The sequence below is a fragment of the Cyclopterus lumpus genome, chromosome 10 (genome assembly GCF_009769545.1).
Source record: "Cyclopterus lumpus isolate fCycLum1 chromosome 10, fCycLum1.pri, whole genome shotgun sequence".
Classification (NCBI taxonomy): domain Eukaryota; kingdom Metazoa; phylum Chordata; class Actinopteri; order Perciformes; family Cyclopteridae; genus Cyclopterus; species Cyclopterus lumpus.
Genome location: NC_046975.1, coordinates 9,496,063 through 9,519,145, shown reverse-complemented (window position 1 = coordinate 9,519,145; position 23,083 = coordinate 9,496,063). Strand labels below are relative to the sequence as shown.

Genomic DNA, 23,083 nt, shown 5'->3' with positions numbered 1-23,083 from the left:
CAAGCTGAAATTGAGAGGGATAAGTAAAGTGAGTAAATGTGAGTGAACTCCTCAAATGAGCCTTTTATTAAAAACTTTTTGACAGTTCTTTGGCTGCATTATTGAAGCCTATATGAACACATAAATATCACGTTTGTCCTTTTTGCAGAGAAGAGCATTTTGGTGAATTCTTGCACACAGCACAGGGTGTTGTTGATGCCCAGAGTGGCGCTTCAGGGCTAGATTCACTGCACAGTCACATTTACTGTGATCACATATAGAAAAAAATCAACTGCATTTCGAAGCTAAGACATTGGTGGTCCGACTGTTACTTATCACCACGTGACTGCCAGGGCGACGGAGACACTTTTCTTCCCAACAGCTCATGTCACTGCTGGGCCAGCCTGCACTCACACAGGCCTCAACATATTCATTGACAGTTTGTCTTGAATTGTTTACAACAAATTCCCCCCTTTTGGCTTGATGAATACTTTATATCAGCACAAGGGCTTCCTATAATTGCTGTATAGGTTTGATGGCCTGATAGGTGCCACTTAGCCAAGCTTCAGTCAGCTTCAGCCTGGAGCTGGGAATGATCACTGCAGACGGATCAAGTGTGCGAGGGGAGTGTAAGAGTGTCACAAAGTGCCTTTATGTAAATGGGAGTTGAAGAGCGGCTCTCCATTGAGATTTAAATATACAGCAAATGTAAAATGCTCTGCATACAACGCCTCTCTCTCTAGAAGACCCCCGAGAGAAAAGATGAGACAGAGAGAGAGAGCTGGAAGCTGAGGGGAAACACAGCAATCTGTTCATCAGAGTGGAGAGAAAGTAGGACACATGGTAGGGATCAAGGTCGTAGCTCAATTTTTAAAAAATACCTCTGGATTACAGATGCCAAATCAAAGGTCAAAGGAAAATGAAATGAGGGATTGCTTCTCGAATATCCAAACAGACGGGACTCTGACAACACTATATTGTTTGGATGGTTTAGCAGAATGGATTTTGTCCCAATATTCCTTTTGTTAAATGAAGCGGTATCTTTACTTTCTTCTTGAAAAGCTATAACGCTGTTTTCTGCACTGCGCTACAGCAGCATTACTTTTATCAACACCGTCGTTGGTAGATTGTGAACTTTTCCCCCACTCCTGGATTTAATAGAGAAACAGGTCATGCTGAATATTTTTGTTTGTTGAGTGTTTGTTTAGCGCTCCCTTGTTCATTCCCAACTGCTACACCAAGAATGGCTGTGAGGCTCTCTTCTCATTTCACACTTAACAAGCCCTCTGTTTATTATATATGATTAGACTTGTTTATTTTGCCTTGTTTATTTTGCCTTGTTTCTTTTAAATTTCTTTGCCGGTTTAGCTAAAAGTACAGAATGCAGTAAAGGATTCAGTATCTTTCTTCCTGTGAAAAAATCTTATGGTTATTTTATTCTTTATTCCTCCCCCCCCCCCCCCCCCTCCCCCACATTGTCCATTTTGACGGTGATTCCTGTGTTTGCTTTGCAGCTCTGCCAATCATGCAGGTGACAATTGACATTACCAGACAGCAGGTGGAGAAGATCTTCGGTCTGGACGAGTACTGGTGTCAGTGTGTCGCCTGGAGCACCACCGGAACCCAGAAGAGCCAAAAGGCATACATCAGGATTGCTTGTGAGTGCACTTTAAAACGATCACTGTGTCATTACAAATGCAAACACTGCATAACAAGGTGCTTTTATATTGCATGCCCGTTTGTAATAAGAGGATATTAGCATTTTTTTCTCCTTTGGATTGGTGGGGAGACTAACTTTCATTTAACAATTAGCCCAGAGGCCATTGTGATCTCTGCACGGGAGTACATTACTGGGATTACAATTTAGTTAAATCATCTTCCTGCGAATACACTTAGGAAGTAAATATTCAACCCTGGTAGGAAGAAACAGAGAGTAATGCATCTGCTTGAAGGCAGTCTCTAAAAAAAAAAAAAAAGTAGAACACTAAATTTGAGTATTCATGAGCATTTTTTTCTCTGGATACAGTATATCAGCAATGATCCCAATGAACGTAACTGGAATAAAAACAGATTTGAAATGTATTGCAGTGCAATAATCATAAATCTGTCTTGGGAGCACAGACACATCCCTCGCTGCAGCCTCAAAAGCTTTATTAGAGGAAGCCATTTTACATTTGAGTATTTTAAAGCATTCTGCCTATTAATTCCTACATAAATATGCGAGAGCTGAATGCAGCACTGTCTTCAAACCACCAGACGTTTTGAAAACACACATTTATTATACAACCTTGTTTGAGAGCTCAACAAAGTCAGTTAGATGTTAGATAAGGACACACACATGCTTCAATAACAATGCGTTAGTGTGCACGCACTGATTCACATTCACGTGCACACACATACACACTCGCATACATTTAAGCCTTCCAGGACTATTATATCTTACGTCTCCCCCAGTCCCATTGTATCGGCTTTAATTAAATGAAATGTCGTGAAACTTTCTGCTTGTCTTCACATTTCTCTCAGTGTGATTGGTCAGGACAGGCTCAACATCTGTTTAAAAGGAACTCACCGGCGGCTCACAGCCGCACCCTCAGTCCCCTGGATACACAATAACACATTGCTTCACTCTGAGTCACAACCCAGGGTGAACACATCAAATCTACGCCAACCTGCCAGCAGTCAGCGTCCTGTCTCACTCATCAGAAACAATGGCCTTGATTGTTGATGCATTTATTTCCACTTGTAAGGAATGCGTTGGCAGGTATACCTGTGTAATGTGTGTAGCCTATACAAATGTATGGCAAGACTTGGTGCAACAGTAAGAGTATCCAATGAGACGTAATGTGAAGCCCCATGGAGTCAGCCAGGCTTGCAGGAGCTCTTGTCCAGGCGCCTCGGGGCTGTGTTTTCGTGTGGCTGCTCCATACAGATGGAAGCTGGAGGCTGGCGGATGCTGGAGAGAGGAGAGTGGGTGGTAGGGGAGGAGTGAGGGGTAATGCAATTGCTTTTGCTTGATGCCGGGCCCCTCTGGCAGCAGACAAGCATCTCTGAACCAGCCAGGCAGCCTGTAATAAGCAACATGGTTGGTGCCACCGATCCCTGTGTGGCTTAGGGGCCAACTGGAGTGCGACATGCTCTGCGAGGCCATGGGTTGACATTTCAACAGTGAGGAAAGTTGAAAAAACATCACCAAGCCAAGTTTGGTGGATACAAGTATTTCATTTAAAGCTCACAAGCTCTTACAAATATCCTAATTGGTTGCGTTTCTTCTCGTCTATTTTTTCTCCCTCAGACCTGAGAAAGAACTTTGAGGAGGAGCCGCAGGGTAAAGAGGTAGCATTGGACCAGGAGGTGTTACTCCGCTGCCATCCCCCCGAGGGAGTGCCACAAGCTGAGGTGAGACACAGACTCAGAAGATATTTATAGACCCACATCTAGCATCCATTTACCCGTTCCTCACCAGGAGGACAAAGAGCAAAAAGTAGCTCAGGATTAGCTCTCCAGCATCTCTGCCTGCTCCACCAGGGAGCAGACAACCCTGTACGGATAAATTACACCTCTAATTATTCCCCATTATTGATTTATTATCTCTCTTACATCTCTAAGAAGCCGTATATCACAGCATCTCGTCACATCACTCAGGATAGGCTTGGAGGCTTCAATCCCCGTTTGGCATCTCTAAAGGCCTATCCATAATTAATGGCTCTATTTGCTTTTCTCTCTCTCTCTCTCTCTCCCTATCTTGTTCTCTATATCTCTGCCGTCTCTCCATGTCCTGTGTCTCTCATACACTGTTGTTCTGCCCAACTCTCTTCACATCTCTCAGTGGTGTGTGACCAGACTGGGGCCAGCTGTTTCACCTTGTGTGCTGCATCCTCCTAGTCCCAGATAGGCACTAACCGCTTTAATAACAACACAAGAGGAGGATAGGCCAGCCACTCAGACAGCCCAGAGACCAGGAGCAGCAGACTAGCCAATCACAGCTCGACAGTGTAGGGACAGTTTGTGGAGAAATGGAAGGTGCCAGCTGCAGTTCAACAGAAAAGAGCATCAGAGCAGAAGTCACCACAGGAGAAAACAGGAATAGTGCACGAGAGGAAGAAAGCCCAATTATGTGCGGCATCGCAACTGGCAGTAATACCAACAACAATGCCTCGGTATTGTAGCTACTCTAGAGACGGCACAAGGTCAAGTGAGAGCAAGAAAACAAGCAAACCAATCTGAGAGTACACCAAAAAAAGGAAAACCATCAGTTTTGGCTTCTGCAAGAGGGCACAGAAACTACACAAAGCATGATCAGTTTCACTCAGACTGCCAACATCCATAGAGATCTCCAGCAGCTACACAACTAACACAGAAAGAGAATAAATATGAAAATTGTTCATCTCAGTATCAGTATTGTACAAATCCACAATTGTTCTTCTTTTTGTCTGTTTGATTGCATCAAAAAAATAAATACCTCACTGCTTTTCCTGTCTCTCTAAACCACAGCATAGCTGCATAGGACAGGGAGATGTTTTCTGTGAAGTTGCAGTGAATTTTGACCTCTGAAACATATTTTCAGGTCGAGTGGCAGAGAAACGAGGATGTGATCAACCCAGCGAGTGACCCCAATTTTTTCATCACACCTGACTACAATCTTGTCATCAAAAAAGCCCGGCTGGCGGACACGGGCAACTACACGTGTGTGGCCAAAAACATTGTTGCTCGCCGCAAAAGCACCTCTGCCACGGTCCTAGTCTATGGTAGGTGATAACTTCTTTCTATGGTAGGTGATAACTTCTTTTAACAGGTGTCACGGAGGCCAGGGGTCTAATGATCGCCAGCTTCTAAATATACAAAATCATTTTTAAAAACTTAAGTGAGTCATCTATTTCTGGCATGTTGCTTTCGTTATTCCACATGTAAGTAACCTTGGTGAACAAAATGCAGCATATTACATATGGTGACAACTTGCATAAATCAACTTGATTTTTCAGCGAACAATGAATTGCACTATCATTAATAACTCCAAAAAGATATAATAGTGTATCTGCACATTAATTAGCACAACTGAAAATGTTGCTGGCAGTCATTCTGCCAAAAGCTGGCAGTCTCCGATCTTCCTCCTGCCATCTTCCTCGTTCGCTGTAGTGGATCCAATACGGGACAAGAAATTGAATTAACAGCAAACTGTAAATAATGACTTTGCTTGATAAGCGCACTGATCTTTATTAAAATGCAGAAAAACAGCATATTTTCTATCACTCCTTAGGGACTGGCACGACTTAAGTATTGCATACGTTACAACAGTCAGCCTTAATTCTCAGCTACATGCAATCAGGAAATCGTGAGGGAACGCATCATGAAAGCAACTTTGGTACATATGAAAAATGTAAGATCTGGCATGTCTCACACAGGGTCAGTTTTTGTTGAGGCTGCCAGAAACTTCTGATACCATGATGTGCTGTAAAGTCAGAACAAGAACTCTTGTATATTATCCAAACACGAGCGCAGAGAAAACGCACCATATGCCACAAATATACAGCACTATGTATGAGTATCAATCCTCCTCAGATTAGATTTCAAGGTTTTTGTGTGAAATCTACTCAATATTTAGCTTATACAAGATCTATTAGAAAATTCTGGTTATTTTTACGAGGTTCGTACATGGAAAAGCATTTACATCCCTTCTGAAATTAAAGGAATCATAATGATCAAAATGTATTATCTTGTGCAGTTCTCAAATTCATATTGTAGCTACTTGAATTATAATTTAATTCCATTTCAATTTAAGATTGCTTTTACTCGGCCTAACAAAAGCTCCCAATTGAATCTCGAGTGATTTTGGGTGTAAGCTGAATTCAATTCAGAAAACATAGCCATAGTAGGGAACCAGAGGGTCACTTTTTGTATTTAGGTAAACAAATGTTCCCTGTACCAGATCCAAAAATATGCATTTCTACACTATTATTTATATTTATATATACTATTTAGATTAGATAGATTAACCAGAAGTCAGAAAACACCTGGATGTGTTGCTTTTGATTTGACTCTTTTTACTTCATTTTGTTTAGAAATATAATTAGCAAATCAATATTTAACAATTAAGACAAAATAGACAGTAGAGAGATCACTGTATTTTAGATCTTTGACAAAGCACTTCAAGTAATTTCCTTTTAGGCTGCTTTTGTAAGGGAACAAACTGTGCAGACTCTGTAGGGGGTTCAAACATTTAGACGGCGCCGTGTGACTGTAAATATAGTTGAAGATTAAGGCATGTGCACTTTCACTGTGAACGGTTTCAAATGAAATGTGTTAATTTGGAGCATGCAGTCAAAACACACATTATCATACACTCCTCCAAGCCTCCAGCATAAAAATAAAAGGCCCAATTATTCCGGCTGTTGATTATAATAGATTAGCTTGTTGTTGAAAGACTTGCTCTACAGATGGAGACATTTTGCGTCGGAATGATTGTGGAGGCAAGAGCATTCGCAGTCCTATTGTTTGTCTTCCTTGTCAAACTATCTTTTTCTCTCGTGGACCTGACAAATTGTGAACAAATTGCTAGTGTGCTTGCTTGTGCAATTTTATTTATTTACATCACTCCATGTGCTTGACAAGATGACACATGTATTGACATTGTTGTGGTATTTGAGGTTAAATCACAATGCATGTGATTAAAAAAAAAAAAAAGAAAAGAGAAGAATTCAGTTACTAGGAGCTTCATGATCCACCATGCTAGCTAGCTGTAGCAAGTCATAATAGCTGCTACCTTTCAAAGGGGGTTCAACGGGGGGGCAGAGATGTATTTTAACAAGGCCTGGCTGGTGTGACTGCACTCTGTGCTAAGAGGTAATCAAGGGCCGAGTTGCCTGGCAATTTACCTCGCCGTGGTGGGCAATCAATCGCATAGAGAGGGCACGGAAATGATTCACCAACAACAAGCGCAGGCGAGAGTTAGGAAGGGAGTATGTACAGAGAAGGAACGACAGTGTTGTTCAAGTCAATAAATCAGGAATCTCGGTATCTTGTAAGCTGCGGCAAACACAGGATGTACAGGAGGGAGCTGATTAGAATTAAACTTGCGTATTTGATGTAATCACCTGATCGAGCGATATACTGTGGCAGCAATAATGTGCCAATAAAGGGTGAAGGTTCAGCAGGCTTTTTTATTTATTTTTTAAGTTCCTGAACTTTTAGTTTTAAAGAAGCATAAATGATAGCCCACAGTGTTGCTCTCTACAATTCAAAGAATACTTAAGAATGACACAATCTGAACTACTGGAGGAATGATACATATATTTTCAGCGATATATTTGCATTTTCAAGGACTAGGCGTGGGCTTTTTTATGCATTCATGAATAGCAGCTTTTTTGCTTTAAGCATCATTTCTTTACAGTGATTACATTCTCACATTTCTAAGTGTTTTGTATTATGTCTCCCATTACCTCTGTGGAATTTAGAGGGATATTTAAAAATGTCCACTAGTTACTTTGCAGTATCTGTGTGTTCCTCAGAGATGAGGTAAAATAAAATGGCAAGCTGTCATGTTATTTTCTGCTCCCTGTTGAAGCCATTTTGTTTTCACAGCAGTTGTCTGTAATTCCACCATGGAAGCAGCCCCTATTGCGCTCGCTTTTCCATGAGGTCCCTTTGCAGTGCTCAACCAAAGAGTGTAACAGCAGTCACGATTGTTCTAGCGCAACACACCTCTCTTTTCCGTGGTGCATGTCGGGTAATCCTGGCTGCTCTGTCCCATCATCCATCCATTCCTCCCTCCCTCCCAACCTACCCCCTCCCTCACCCACCTTTCCCCGGGCACTGGTCTGACAGTCAACGGCGGCTGGTCCACGTGGACCACCTGGTCGTCCTGCAGTGCTGTGTGTGGGCGTGGCTGGCAGAAGAGGAGTCGGAGCTGTACCAACCCCACGCCATTGAATGGAGGCACATCCTGTGAGGGGCAGAACGTCCAGAAAAGTGCCTGTGTGGCCACCTGTCCAGGTAACTCCCAGGCAACCCCGTTTGTCCTGTGGCGCTTGGCTTCCTGTGGCTTCCTTTTTGCATTTTTTTGCATCTAGAAGTCATCAATTCATCTTTAATTTGGCTGCCTTTTGTTCCAGCGCCTAGGTCTTTCCTTAGACGTCAGTGCTTCTGTTGTTTTTTTGCAATTAGACCGCTTACACAGCAATGTCAGAGTCTATTAGTCTTCATCGTAAGGCCTCATCCTGAAAGTGATTTATTGTTCACTCTTTGTTCACGTATCTCTTTATCTGCTGCGCTGTACGCCGGCCCTGCTTTTATTTCAGAGACCTGTCATGGCCCAGCCATGACATTGTGTCAGACCAGCTAGTACATTTGTTGTTCTCTGCTGCTCAAGCTATGTAGTAAATATGGGCAATAAAAAGCTGAATTATGGCAGCCTCTGTGCCATGTTTACGTGTGAGGAGTTGAGGGCGTTTCATTTGCCTGCCCGTCCCCCCTCGTGAGAGCGTCGGAGAGGCAGAGTGCCCTGCCTGATACTGAGCAACACATATCGACCCCCAGTAGCCTGAGATGGAAGTCAAGCTGCTGCAGTTCCATATTAGCCCCCTGACAGGGAGAGGGAAGGGAGCAGGATAGGAAAAAGAAGGATGGAGACAGATAGAATCAGATCCAGTGTAAGGAAGGCAGGAACAAAGCCCAGAGTGAGAGAGAGCAGAGGAAAACTGAGAAAGAAGTAGAAAAGGTGTGTGTGCGAGTGTACAAGAGCTCGCTGTTTAGCTGCCAGCAGATACGTCTGTGGACATATAGCTGGGACTCTGCAGCCGTGTTAAGCAGAGAGGGAAATCCAACACCTCTGGCAGTGGCAGCTTCTCCATGCCTAAAACAGAGGTTATCTTCCTCAGTGAATCAGGGCATTGAGTTACACATCTCCCATGTAAAGACATCACTAGATGTCAAGCATGAGTGTAAGTAACATTGCCCGCTGGAATACAGCAGGAGGTTGAAGACAAAGGAAACACATCAATGCATGACACTCCATCAGGACTCTATCTGGATTATTAGCGCTGGAGCAACGAGTCATGGTATTAAAGGGGTGTCTGGGGATGCTTGACTTTCCCCCACAGCAAAGCAGGATACTGACCTCCATGGGCTTAAAGAGATTAATGTCAGTCCAAGCTGCTATTGTTAGACTAAACCCCATCCTTTCTATCTTTCTCTTGCCCCACTAGGAGAAAGTGTGTAATTTCAACCCTTAAGGTGCTGTGACAGAAATTGCATTGTGCCCTGTGAACACAGTTGGCAGAGACTTTGAGAAAGAAAGAACTTGTGTTTTCTTCACTTGATGAGACGCTACACTGACGCGACCCCACTCGCACCTCCATCAGTCCTGTTGTTTGGCAACAGAGCGTTGTCTCTGCCTACTTTTTTCACTGGTTACCTTTCTGAGACAGAACATCAGTGGCACAGACAACCCCAGCTGTCGGACTCCAGAGAGAGCTCCCTTCAAGGCCGCAGTCCGCCATGCCAGAGCCTGGGGATGATAGGCTGTTGTTTCTGTCAACAAGCCTAGCAGAGAGCATCATAACATACTGGACAACAACCTTCATTATCACTTTGCTTATAGCCTTCACAGGTCTAATCCACTGCACTCACAGTAGATGGTGATTTCAGCTCATTTCAGAAGAAAGAGACTTGAGCAGAATGAATTACATGGGGAGCTGTAATGCTGCAGATAGACATCATGTTAGTTATTTAGACATGGCTGACATTTGTATTCAGACGCTTTTTATTTATTTTTTTAAGTCAGTCTTGAGAGGAATCTTTTCCTCAGTGCCTTCCTTTGTGTTTTTTGTTTCATTTTAAAATACATGATTTTATTCTGGTGTTGTTTCAAGAGTTCATTAATTATCCAGACTCAGATTCTTCGTTGATTATAAGCTCTCTAGTGCATTTAGCTTACGGCATTAAGTCTTTGAAATGAGTTACAGAAAAATCTATTTTGTTTTTATCTGCTTATTCTTTGTGATTTGCAGTTTGTCTGTTTTGTCCAAAACACATCGATGGCCCCACAGATTTGCTTTACTCCTCCTTTGGGGATAAGGAGACACTGTCAACTGAATGAATATTTGCTGGAAACAAATCAATTCATATTTGGAAGCAACAAGATGGAAAGGCTATAATTTGTCTCTGCCTTGCCTGGCTAAGTCTATATATATTTATTGTTGAAATGCCGATGGCCATATGTTGTTCCACATTTAAAAAGTAGCATTAGCTTAGCTGCAGCCACAAGAGGCACGTTTCAACACACAGATGAGCTTCCACAGACTGACAACAGTAACAGAACTCTCAAAATGTCGATTCACAATGACTTGTATCTAAATGTGAGCTCCCACCTCATGTGGAAAGTGTGAAGATGGAGACGCTCATCTGTACTTTTGTTTAAGTCTCCAAAGTGTTTTAATGAGAGTTTATGGAGGTCTGTGTGGCAGATAAGATGGGCTTCATGCTGGGAGAGAAACAGGGAGCTGTGGAGGAGGAGGAGGAGGCTGAGGCTAAAGCCTGAGGCTCCGAGCAGAGCAGATCAACACTTGAGACAGCAAGTAGCCAAACTATGCAAGAGCTTATCTCCATTTCTCTTTCCCTTTCTTTGCCTTTTCCTTTGTCTCCATCTCATCATATGCTGCCGAAGTACCCCACAAAATCTGCAGTCCATCCCTCACCCTTTCATTGACTCTGCGTTGACTTGTGATCAGAGCCAACATTCATGGCAAAATGTCAGATCAGGGCAACATTTCCAACAAAGACACACTACCTGTGTCAACAGCGAATAGTTAGTCCCCAGATTTGTAAGTGACACAGTGACAGCTGCCCCCACAAATGAATGGAACCGATGCTGCTGCGTTAGAGAACAGCAAACAACCTGAAGAGATTTCAAACGCGTGCGAATTATTTAAATACTATACTGATCCCTCAGGCTTGCCAGAGGAGCTGTGAGAATTCTACTAGATGGAAAACAAACAGACTCTGGGCTGGTTGATTTGTGTATGCGTCCTTGCGTGTGTGTGTGCATATTAGACACATGCAAGTTAACGCCCATATGTCTACCGTCTGCACTGCAGGCAAATTTCTATTTCTACTTTCGAAGCAAGCATTCGTGTGTTACTGGATATTATCAGAGATTGTTCCGGAGACTTCATATTTTATCCACGGAAATAAATAAAGGCTGTGGTTAATAAATGTGAGAACAAAAACACATTAGTTCACTGCGAAAATATGGTGGCCATCTGGTGACAGGCTCGCATCAGCGCTGTTTTTAATCATTCTGTGCCATTTGTTTTGGCTCACCCTCCTCACATCTCATTCTGTCTCATTTTGGTTTGTTCTAGTGGTTTAGTTAACATAAGGGAGTAGACTCCGCGTTGTGCAGTCATCCATAAATTACTACATCACAATCACCAACAAAAATCTGATTTGTATACATATAAAATGTGTCAGAAATACAGAATACGACGTGGTTGTTAATCTCCGTTGCATCACCCACTGCTGTGGCTAAGCTATCAACCCACTCCATGGGTCTGTTTTCCGTGGCCTTTTTTTCATCAGCCTTTGAACACCGGGATTAGAGGTGGTTACTGTGCACATGTGTGTTGACAGGACAGTGGGAGCAGAGCGGCAGCCCGCTGGTCTCAGTGGTACTTGTCTACCTCCTCGTGTTCCCCTCAAGGACACAGAAACCATAGGTGTCCGATGATCTCGGACTGTGTCCGTCAGTAGCCGTTGTCATTTTGAACAGAAAAGCCTTCAACAGGCCCTCCTACTGACCTGTAAAGAATGTCCGGGTCCCTTTTCCTCCCCCCCCCCCCCCTACAACATGTCCAAATGGGGGCTTGCCACTGGGCTATTGTATTACTTTCCCTCCTCAGAGACCCGTCTGACCTAAAACCTGTGGTGCTGCATGATTGAAAATCAGCTGTGCTGCTTTTTGCAGTGGCGCTAACAATCTCTTTCTGGGGATTTGATAAGGAAAACTGTGGCTGTGGATAACAATTTTCTAATGTCGATTCTGAAAACGGCAAAGGATTGGCTCTGATTTTAGCCTTGAACTTGAAAAAAAAAAAGTGTCAATTTTCCTGCTTCACTGCATTTATTGCAACCACTGACGGTCGTGCTTCTGCCTTCTTTGCTGTCCAAACATTTCCCTGGTCTCTGCTTCTGTGGGAAGCATATCCTGTTTCTGAAATAGTTGCAACATGTGTTCAGATTGAGTCAGACGGGCCATCAAGAACTGTTCATGCATCTTCATCTTTCTGTGACTTTCCTCAGCCTTGGGTCACAGCGCTTGTGTCTCATCCACATTCTCGTGAGCAGCACCCTGTTCCCACTCCAATCTCCTTGTTGGAAAATGTTATTTGCATGGCCATTTGTCTTGCTTTGTGGTGGAAAAGAGAAGTAGAATTTCATCGCCTCGTCAGGGCAGATGTTGATCTCATCCCTTTATTTCACAGTGGTGTGGATAAACTGAGGGGCGACATAATATATTCATTAGGATGTAATTCTCTATTCAATCATTCTCGTTCCCAGCCTGAATAATCAGCCCACTGGCCCACGGATGGGTCCACTCAATGCCAAACAAGGACAATTATCAGATTGGTTCTGCTCCTACTGCCAAATGGATCTGACTGCAAAGAGGCCTGAGCTGTGTCAGCATCCCATCACACACAAACACAACAAACACACTCACATTCTCTAGCAATCATCTGTGGATACAAACGGACCACCATACAGACTTGTGTGGGATCAGGGTTTAATTCGCACACCTGTGCCTCTGGCCTGATACGCTCACAGCGCCATTTAGCTTGGTTTCCAATTGGCTGTAAAACCCAATAATATCATTGCTTGGTACAGGTATGCAATCATAGAAATCCCACCCTGAGTGACTCTCACGCTTGAGTTTTATTAACCAAAGTCTCTGACCTGCAGCGGGTCAGACCTGCTCTCTTTGGGTCATGCCCCCTGCACTATTTACTGTGAGGATTAATGAGCACTAAGGTTCTCTTGCCCTAAGGTCAATCAGGAGGAGGGTTACTGCTGTCATAGAGGTGCACTAGTACTCTCTCTCTCTCTCTCTGTGTGTGTGTGTGTGTGTGTGTGTGTGTGTGTGTGCGTTGCTCTGGTGATTCTTGTCTGGTACCCTTCACCCCTACATTTGGGAGAGAGCGAGCGAGACAGTGGCGTTTTTCCCCATGAGAGCTCATTACTGCTCTTTTCCCCATTAGCCCTATGGTAACCTTCCCCAGGCCCAGCGCAGTGTCACTCTCAATATCACTCCCAGCCGCCTGGCTCCCCCACACCACAATGCCAAATGACTCCCACCTTTGCAGAACGGTCTCCCTCTCTGCGTGTAGTAAAGCTCCTGATATTTCTTACTAAAGGGCCCACAAAGAACAATTACTGGGCCATTTTCATTTTGTTTGTGTTGATGGTGGTGTGTTTCAAGTTGGAGTAAACAGAAATACAGCACAGGTGTAATGTACATTCACCTGTATTATGTCTTCCATTTAAATGCATACCGCTACAGTAACGGCATCTCACAAATAATAAAACATATAGGCACACATGTATGCGACAGTAGACTAGAGGGCCAATATCCCAAGGGTTGAATTCTCCTCCCTGTACATATTTAGTTTGTTGACAGTTGAGTCTACCAGGCCACAGCACCCATGTACCATTGGGGGTTAGCTTTAGTTGCATCTGATTTCCATGTTAAAAATAAACAAAGAAAGCAGAATAGAGACAATATGGCTCTCCTCACTTTGGTTTCCCTGCGCATCTGCTGGATTTGAGTGTGTGCAAGTGGATTTGCATGTCTTTATAATGCCTTACCTACCAGGTTTCCATTTTAGAGCAAGTGGATTTGCACAGGATGGCAACAGAGTGTTCTCCTAGTTGTTCTCATCTCACACGCAAATATACCACTGCTTTTACACCGCTGTTGCAGCTGAACTTCACCATGTAGAGTTTTATCAATTCACACTGTTTGTAAGAATGACTTACAGCTTGTTTTATTCAAAGAGTTCAGCATGTTTTCCAATCAATAGTTTTCCCTGAGAACTAAGATATCTCTGGTTGAAGTGAATCGGTCAGAGTTTTGCTGCGGTGTGTGTGTGTGTGTGTGTGTATGTGTGTGGGTGCGCGTGTGTTCGTGCTCACCCATGTTTTTCATTACGTGTGTTTGCAGTGGACGGAGGCTGGAGCCAGTGGAGCAAGTGGTCAGCGTGCGGTGCAGACTGTTCAATGTGGAGGAGCAGGGAATGCACCCAGCCCTCACCTGGCACCGGGGGCAAAGACTGCCAGGGACTCGACCTCCAGTCTCTCAACTGTACCAGCGAGCAGTGCCCACAGAGTGAGTGCACTAACCACCCACATAGCCGTTCAACTCCCTTGAACAATAGAGGGGATCCAGTTGCACAAGTTATTTTGTCACCCGTTTTCTGCAACAGGATCAGTTGAATGCAGTTTAGTTTTGTATTTGCTTATTATAGCTGTGCTGTTTACTTGCAAATGAACATTTTTAATCTAACAAATGTGCTCAAAACAACATGTGAGATGAAGTAAAAGAAACCTAAAGTGGAAAATGTCTTAAAATACAAAAAACAGTTCAGTCTTGCACCCTAGATCACATACAATATCAAGTAGATCATAAGCAATACATTGGCAAGAGGTTTACAGGATTATCATCAATTAACCCCTGAACTAAGGCACTACGTGCTCTATGTTTTTAAATACCGTTTTCACTTTGGCACAGGGAGCGAGTGTCCTCTCCTCTTTTTATTAGATCAAATAAACATGTTATGCCTCCTTATTGCATCAGTTCCCTGTGATAGATGGAAGGAAGGATGTCCATTTCATAAGACACTTGTACTGGCAGTATAATTGTCTGCGGACCATTACTGGCTCGTCTCCACCTGGGTGACCTTTTTGATGATCAGTTCTAATAAACACTGGTATGACACCCGCTGCTAAGATAATATACAACCTTTTCACCTGCGTCGCTGCCATGTTGCTCTCTGAGCTATTAATAGAGCTGAGAATTAAACCATCTCTCTTCTGAATAAAACACAACCTGTCAGATAAAGTGCCATGGGTCAAATCAGCCGTGAAAACACACATGGCCTGTGTGTATGTGTGCTGTGATTGGTGTTTATGCTGTGTGTTGATATAGTTACAAAGGCAATATGAAATTAACTTTTTGTGTAAAGCAGCCACTATGTCCCCGCTCCCTGTGTGTCATTAATAAGGCATGTGTGTACTGTCAGGATAAGAAACAGCAAAGCACGGCAGCTGAGTGGAAAGTTGCACCACAGGGTCCACTGCTGACCAGATGGACATGAAAGGAGAGCTCTGTCACTCCCTACAGAAATCAAAGACAGAATTTCCCATCCAGAAATGATGAGTCTCAGGGTGGTGTCTCATAGAGAACATTTTATAAATAGCGTGCTCTTTGGCTGATCCACATGATAAACACTGGGTTTTAATGGGGGCTGGGTTAACATGGACCAGTGAATTAATAAACTGAATTATGTATCTTGCACCATTTGAAGAGATCAGATAGCCCGATGTGTGTGAGAATGTGTCTGTGTGTGTGTGTGTGTGTGTGTGTGTGTGTGTGTGTGTGTGTGTGTGTGTGTGTGTGTGTGTGTGTGTGTGTGTGTGTGCGTGCATGCATGTGCGTGTGTTAACCGATAGCTGAATATTGGCTGATGCAGTGAACCAGGGAGCTCAGTTGGCCCATCATCAAAGGTCAGCAGCTCCTCCCCAGAGAGGCAAGATATATACACAAAGATGCCAGTCATTGTTCCTCACACACACACACACACACACACACACAGAGTCACTCAGTATTTACACTGACAGTGCAGAGTGCTGGCCTCTGAAGAATGCCTGTCCCAATCTGTTCCCAGCAGATGTGTTTCCATAGACAACGGCTGTGTGAAGTATTATAATAAGCAACATAGCAAGATGGTTTTGGCTTGTCAGCATACTTCAACCATGTCTGCAGGCTATTAGCTGAGATGGAAAACTTCCCCCTGAAACAAAAGGCACCCTTCTCTTCTCCAGTGTAATCGAACAATACAACTGCAGAGTGAGCCGTAGTTACTCTGCCACAAAAGACGTCCTTTGTCTGAGGACCTCACAAACATCTCTAGTCTCCCTCATTAAGCCTGGAATGGCATACGTTAGATGAGGTTGTTGTTTTTTGGTATTGCATATATGAGAATCAATGTGCAGCAGGGAGCTTTGTGTTATAGCTCAAAAATAAACAGATCTGACCCAGGCAGGATCATTTTCATAAATCAAACAAAAGCCCAAGATGGAGCTACGCAAAATCTGTGCAGGGAAATAATATGCTGGCAGCATGCCAGAGCTGAAATAGCATACAGGTGTGAGAGGGCACAAAAGGTATAGGGGGGATACTGCTCGTATTCTTAGGCACAGGAAATTAATACAACATAAAAACAATTATTTGGCCTAATGTGTGTAATAAAGGTAATGATCTTAATATGCAGCAGCATCCCGTTTTGGTGGTGTCACAAATGATTTTGCGAAACCCATTAAACTATGAATCTGTCTTCAGTCTGTTTTTTTACTTAGGGAGCTAATTTGTTGGTGAAGCAGCAGATGTTTTCGTCATGGGTATGTTTGTCACAAGCGGGGTCACAGGCTTTGTGAAAAATGGCTGAACATTTATTTTGGGCCATATTTCACCGGGACCCACTGAGGGATGGAACGACTGTATTGTGGAGATAGTAATGGTCACGTTCACTTTGAGAGTTTTACTAGCCATATTTCCCTGACCTTAAGAACTCCAATGTTATTCATCTTCGGGCAAGTGACTAGGATCGGCCATGGGATGAAATATATTCTCAGGTCTCTTGATAAATGTCCTGGGGGAGGCACAAGAGGCTGCAAAGCATTTATTTATCAATGCGGGTGAGAGGAAGGAGCGGTAGAGAGAGTTGAGGGCTATCTGGTGCAAAAGTTTTGCTGACTGCCAATGCAGCGAGAGTCCAAACTTCAACAGGATCCAGGTATATGCCTCAGTGGGGATGAATTCTTATTTTTTATATAAGTCCATACTGGCCCATCTCAAGTCAGAAACTGATCAGCCAGCCCTGTAGCGAGTCTGAGTATCTGAACTGTAAGCTCAGGGAGAGGGGAACAAACAGAGATTGGCCCGGGGTCAGCTGTGAAAACAGCCCATCACATCCACAGATTATCCGCAGACAGGTGTCAATCATGAAGAGACGTCACACAAAAAGAGAATCAAAAGTTCTTTGCCAGCAATTACGCCAAGTGGACATGAACCATGGAGTGACAGAGCAGAAGAGAGATAAATTGGTGGATTCTGCTTAGAAAAAGAGGGCGAGAGAGGGCGCGCTAGAGGGGGACCAAAGTAAAGCCCATCCAATTATAAAACCTGATTAGCTATGTCAATTAAAGTGTGATGGATGTCCTTTCAATTATTGGCTCGCATCATGAAAATCAATGAGAAGGGCCAGGAAGAGCTGAGAGTACTTGCTGGTCAGGGTTGTAGTGAGCATCGGGATCGTTTCACTGTGACACCTGGTGGGTCAGATAAAAGTTCTCTCAGTGATGCTCCGATAAACCGCCAGAGATTACAGACAGAATAGAGGGAGAGAGAAGAAGAGAGTTGTCTGATTGACTGACTTTATTGTCTGGGTGAAAGAATGGTGTGTGCAGGGGAAAGGAAGAGTAGAGATACTGGATCTCTGCATCTGAGGTTGGCTAGGTGCCTTTGGTTTGCCCTTAGAAAGTAAACAGCAACTGGCCAATCTAAGGCTATGTTTATCCAATCAGCAGAAACCAGTTGGCCTGTCTCCTTGCTGAGGGGTGTTGTTTTGTCTTTAGTCGAACTGCACATCTCTCTGTAGACCGCAGCGCTAGAAGTCCAAATATCACAGCCTCGTCTGGCCTTTGACTCACCAAGACAATTGGATTTTGGGAACTTTTAATGAGAGGTTCAACCATAGTCTCTCCCCCTTGTTTGGAAGGTGAAGGGTTTAGTCCGGCTGCTTACAGTTAAGCACCTCAAGAGAGTCAGAAGAGCGAGGCACGGGCAGATAAATGGACAGAATGAGAAGTGTATGTATTCTGTAAGACCACAGGTGTGTTCTGTGCACATGCACTATGTAATGTCAAGAACAAAACACACTTGTGTTTATCTTCAGCCAGTCATTCACAATTGATTGCGTGTCAAGATATCTCTGGCATGACAACGGGCCGCCACAGAGCCTGGCTGCATATAATCCTGCTACTTAAGGTATCAGATTGTACTGAGATAATCACCCATGAAATAGATTCTGGCATTTCTCTTAAAGACTTGGGTATGTCAGAAGGCTTTGTCCAAAGAAATTGATTTTTCAAGGGAAGAGGAGAAGGCAAGGACAAATGGATGAAAAGAAATGAATGAGAGTGAGACACGGACAGAAAGAATACTTTTTTGTCCATTTCTCTTCAATTTTGACTCTCGGCACTCTGCTAAATTAATTGTGCCATTGTCATATCACAGATTTACCAACACCAATTAAAATGTGTCAAATCAGAGCTTCCGATATGGAGCTGTCAAGCAGTAGTATTATATAGTGGTTAAAAGCCACAACAATACTATGACAACTAAAATATGTCAACTAATGTTAATCAGATCCATTTGGACACAAATCTTTTTAGACGCGTTAGTGCTGCTCGTTGCTGATAAGTCACATTCTGTCTCCTTGTTTTTTTTTTCCTCTATGATTTTAATTTTCTGTTTGCTCTTCTCCTCCTGCTTCTGTCCTCTTCCTTTTGTTGTCAACTCACCACACGCCAGCCCGCGGCACTTTAACCTTTGCCGTTGTTCTCCGTCCCTCAAAGCTGCACTGCTCGATGTGTCCCCTCCTTGACTGTGTTCAGCTGACAGCGCTACGCCCCCGTGGCTCTAGAGGGACAATGGCCCTACACAAAGGCCCCAGGAGCATTCTCCACCTCCGCTACCACATTCTCCAAGCCCAGGGAGACAGCCGTAGCAAATCCCATTCTCCTGCAAAACACACACACACAAATGCATGCACGCGTTGATGTTTTTCTGGGCTTAGCTGTCATCTTCGTACTGTACTTTCAGGGGAGAAAGATGCTCCCGCTCCATCTTTCAGGCTTTTGAGAGAGATAGACATTCAATAAGAGGTGCTAAAATGTCATAAGCAAACTCTTCCATCCTTGCATTTTTAGTCTCTCTTGTGGGTGTTGTGTGCTTGTAGAGAAAAAGACAGGGGAGAGAAAATATAGATATTTATACATACATCTATATCTATTGTCCACAGGTTACCATTAAAGCTTTAGGCTTTTAAATATTACTCATACTCGTATATATCTGATATTTACTAATATTGGCTCCATTAAAGGTATAGTTCATAACATCGTACAGTCAAGTACAAAGTCATGGAGCATTAGGTGGCAAGCCAGGAATGTGGAACTAATGTCATATCTTTTATTAACCACATCCTCAAGTGAGACCTTTGTCTATCAGATATTGAAAGAGGCTTCAGCATCACACATTGGAATTGCCATTCATTACCTCAGGGAGTGTTTTCAGTTGTGCTTAATGATTTATTTTTTTGCCGTTCTGTGTCATCCCACGGCAGCCGTGAGCGGGGCCGAGGACGTGGCGCTCTACGTGGGCATGGTGGCGGTGGCTCTGTGTCTGACACTGCTGCTCATCGTGGTGGTCCTGGTCTACCGGCGCAAGAAGGAGGACTTGGATGCTGACGTGGCAGACTCCTCCATCCTCACCACTGGCTTTCAGCCCATGGGCATCAAGCCCAGTAAGCCAGGTGTGTGGGCACCGCGGCCACGCAGGCCTCCTCCCCACAGCAGTAGGACACTGTTCTTTGTTTTCCCCTCCTCTGTGCATCCATCGGTCTGTCCGTCTGCCCACCGTGACTGTGCAGCACTCATCTACATGTACCACTGATCCTGTGTGTGTGTCTGTGGAGGTGGCGTGAATGTCTTTACAGTGGTCTTTTAGATGAAGACAGGTGTGTGTGTGTGTGTGTGTGTGCGTGTGTGTGTGTGTGTGTGTGTGTGTGTGTGTGTGTGTATGCGTGTTGCACTAGCTGTTTATTTTGTCTGCCTGACACATTATGTTTCGCCACCACCTCATTGTCAGGAAATGTACCCACTCTGTTTACTGCCTGTGCGGAGCCTCTGAGGTTTACCAGTGAGTAATAGAAATACAACTGTTTGAGTTAGATGGAGATGGGGAACTGGGTTGCAGTGCCTGTGATTCACTGTGAAAAAAACCTTTATACATTCTGGGTGCTAAGCTGTATCTGAGTACTGTTTGGAATTGATTGTGTGGTTGCTAAACAGACAGAGAGAGAGAGAGAGAGAGAGAGAGAGAGAGGAAGAGATAGAGAGAGAGTGAATGAGAGGATGTGAATTGACTGGCTTCGTGTGGAATTTGTGTTTGTGTATTGTCAAGTGTGTGCGTGTGAGTCTTCTGTTTTCAGCACCATGTGTCTTTCCTGTGTTATCTTTAGTTTTTGTTGTGTATTGCGACAGCTTTCGAGAGTGTGAGGTCTGTCTCTGTGATGTACGAACCCCTCCTCGCCTGCCACTCATGGAGTTTCACACATTTGCTTTTGTCTGTTTTCTTTTCATTATTTTAACAGAGAATTCCCATTTGCTCACCATCCAGCCTGATCTAACCACCACCACCACCAGTTACCAAGGCACCCTACGTTCTCGCCACGATACCGCAGGAAAGTTTTCAATGACAAACGGGCCTCTGCTGGACCCGCTTCCCAATGGCTCGCACACGCTGCACAACGGCAAACTTAACTCAGACCCTGCTGAGTATGTGAGCAGGCTGTCCACTCAGAGCTACTTTAAAACTCTGCCCCGCGATGTAGCTAACACCTCCTATGGGACCTTCAACTTCCTGGGAGGCAGGCTGACGATCCCCAGCACAGGTGGGTTCACAGTTATGATTCATATGTGTCCAAGGGGGCTTTCACGCCAGTAGTACAGCTCAATTGGTTTGGACAAAGAAAAAGATACACTGTTGCCTTTAGTTTTAGTCCAGTGTGTGTGTTCTCACTGACTTTCTATACACAAACTAAGAGCTGTAAACAGTAAATAAATCCTATGTACTGTCATGATCGCTCTTTGTGACTGGCTTCTCTGGTTGTCACAATAGAGCTCACAAAGTAGTACGGAATTATGAGCATTATTAGTCAAGACTGCACCTCGCACTATTATATCATTAAGAGACAATAACTTGACAAAAAGAACCATTTATACCAGAATATTACAGGAATAGAAACAGTGCGGTCTCTCCGCTGTCCTAATTTTTAATGAGCAACTTCTAAAAAGCACAATTATAGATGTTATTGTGCTTTTATTGTACATTATAGATGTTAAAGATCACTTTTATCCTAATACATAATTGTTATCGTTTATAATCACTATCACTATAATCAGCTGGCTAATTGCCAGATTTGCTCACTGCATGCAGAGAAAATAGACCAGACGCCAAATCTATTGCTGAAGATACCCTTAAAAATGGTGGTGCTTCGGGGCACTTCCGCATCCAGTGTGAATCCGCTGTTCGGGCCAATCCACACATTATTGTGGGCTACAAATAAACTCAACGTTGATGTTGTTACATGTGAGGCCTGCATGAGTGAGTTAGCAATGTCGGTCTGTATGGATTTATCCCGCTACGGGTGCAATGGTCACAGTTCACGCTCTGACCATCCTGCTACGTTGATTTGATTTGCAATGCCTGTGTTCTATTTCTATTCTATTTTTCTGGGCCAACTGTACTATGACTGTTTGTGGCATAGTAATGTCATGGGAATGTTTGACATATTGTTTGACATATTGACATGTTGATGGCATACTATATACTGTACCATTGTTATGACATACTATATCTATACAAAGTTTTGTAGTTGTGCTATGGACATCTTTTTGTACATTTTCCCTCTGCTATAGCTGCAGAAACAGATTAGAATTTTGCAATCCAAAACCTTTTCATGACAACCTATACTATGAATCTTGTATTACTTTTCTCGACATGCTATACAATTACTTTTTTATTTTTTAATAATTCTTATTGACTTTTTACGCAGAAACTATACGATGACTTCTTTCAACATGCTATACCATTACTTTGTTATGACTTTTATTTAACATGCTACACTATGACTTTTTTATGGCATATTATATTATCACATTTTAATGGCGTACTACAATATTTTAATATATTTTAAAGCAAACTTCCTTTCTATATGCACAACAATCCTCCTCCTCAACTCCTCTTCACCTTCATTTTATGTGATAGATACCAAAGGATCTTGTATAAATATGAGCAATACACCAGTTTTATCCAGATCACGGGATCCTTTTTAACAGATACATTTAATAGCCGTAGTTTGGCTTTTGAAATTATGCTTAATTCACATATCTACTATCACTTTTTGTGCTGTTTCATTTTCTGATATATAATGTCAAGTTGCAATTTAACTATTAATGCTCATAAAGATTTTTTTTTTTCGAGCTATTTCTGACAGTAAAATGCAGCATCAATTGCTGTCAGTCCATGTAGTGCTATTGATGCTGGATGAAGGTCCCCAAATCGGCCCGATTGAATAGTTAACTGCCAGTCCATGAGTCTTATTGCTTACAGCTTCAAAACTAGAAAGCAACAATGTGTTTGTTTTTTACCTGTTTCCAACTATTATTGTATTTCTTTTTATGTTTCATAATTTTACACTAAAGTTGGACAGTAAAAGGAGAATAGTTTTCACTGGTGTTGTTTCGGAAGACACAGCATCGTAAGTCGGTTGTGATCTGTAGGATGTTTGGTTTTGGTCGCTGATGTCCACAAGTGTCCGTAAAAGAGACTAGTCTGGTAAAAGATATAAAAAGCCCACCATCATTAGTCCCTTATTTTGCTTCCCGTATTCACATTAGCTAAGTACAGAGCTTACATAATTATACTGGAAGACAGAGTTTTCACTTGGCTCATTGTAGGCTTTTCAGATTAGCCGATGACAGTGCCAGTAAGCCAGTA

The 23,083-nt window shown here is 43.2% G+C and overlaps 1 protein-coding gene across 1 annotated transcript in view; it reads left to right on the top strand.

The window, feature by feature from the left end:
* Window positions 1–23,083, top strand: part of unc5a (unc-5 netrin receptor A) — a 116,116-nt gene that overhangs the window by 77,278 nt on the left and 15,755 nt on the right. Inside the window, exons 3-9 of the mRNA XM_034544321.1 lie at window positions 1,494–1,637; window positions 3,272–3,375; window positions 4,544–4,724; window positions 7,798–7,965; window positions 14,186–14,350; window positions 19,647–19,877; window positions 20,676–20,975. Coding sequence (XP_034400212.1) covers window positions 1,494–1,637; window positions 3,272–3,375; window positions 4,544–4,724; window positions 7,798–7,965; window positions 14,186–14,350; window positions 19,647–19,877; window positions 20,676–20,975 — 1,293 coding nt within the window. The remainder of the gene's footprint in view (window positions 1–1,493; window positions 1,638–3,271; window positions 3,376–4,543; window positions 4,725–7,797; window positions 7,966–14,185; window positions 14,351–19,646; window positions 19,878–20,675; window positions 20,976–23,083) is intronic.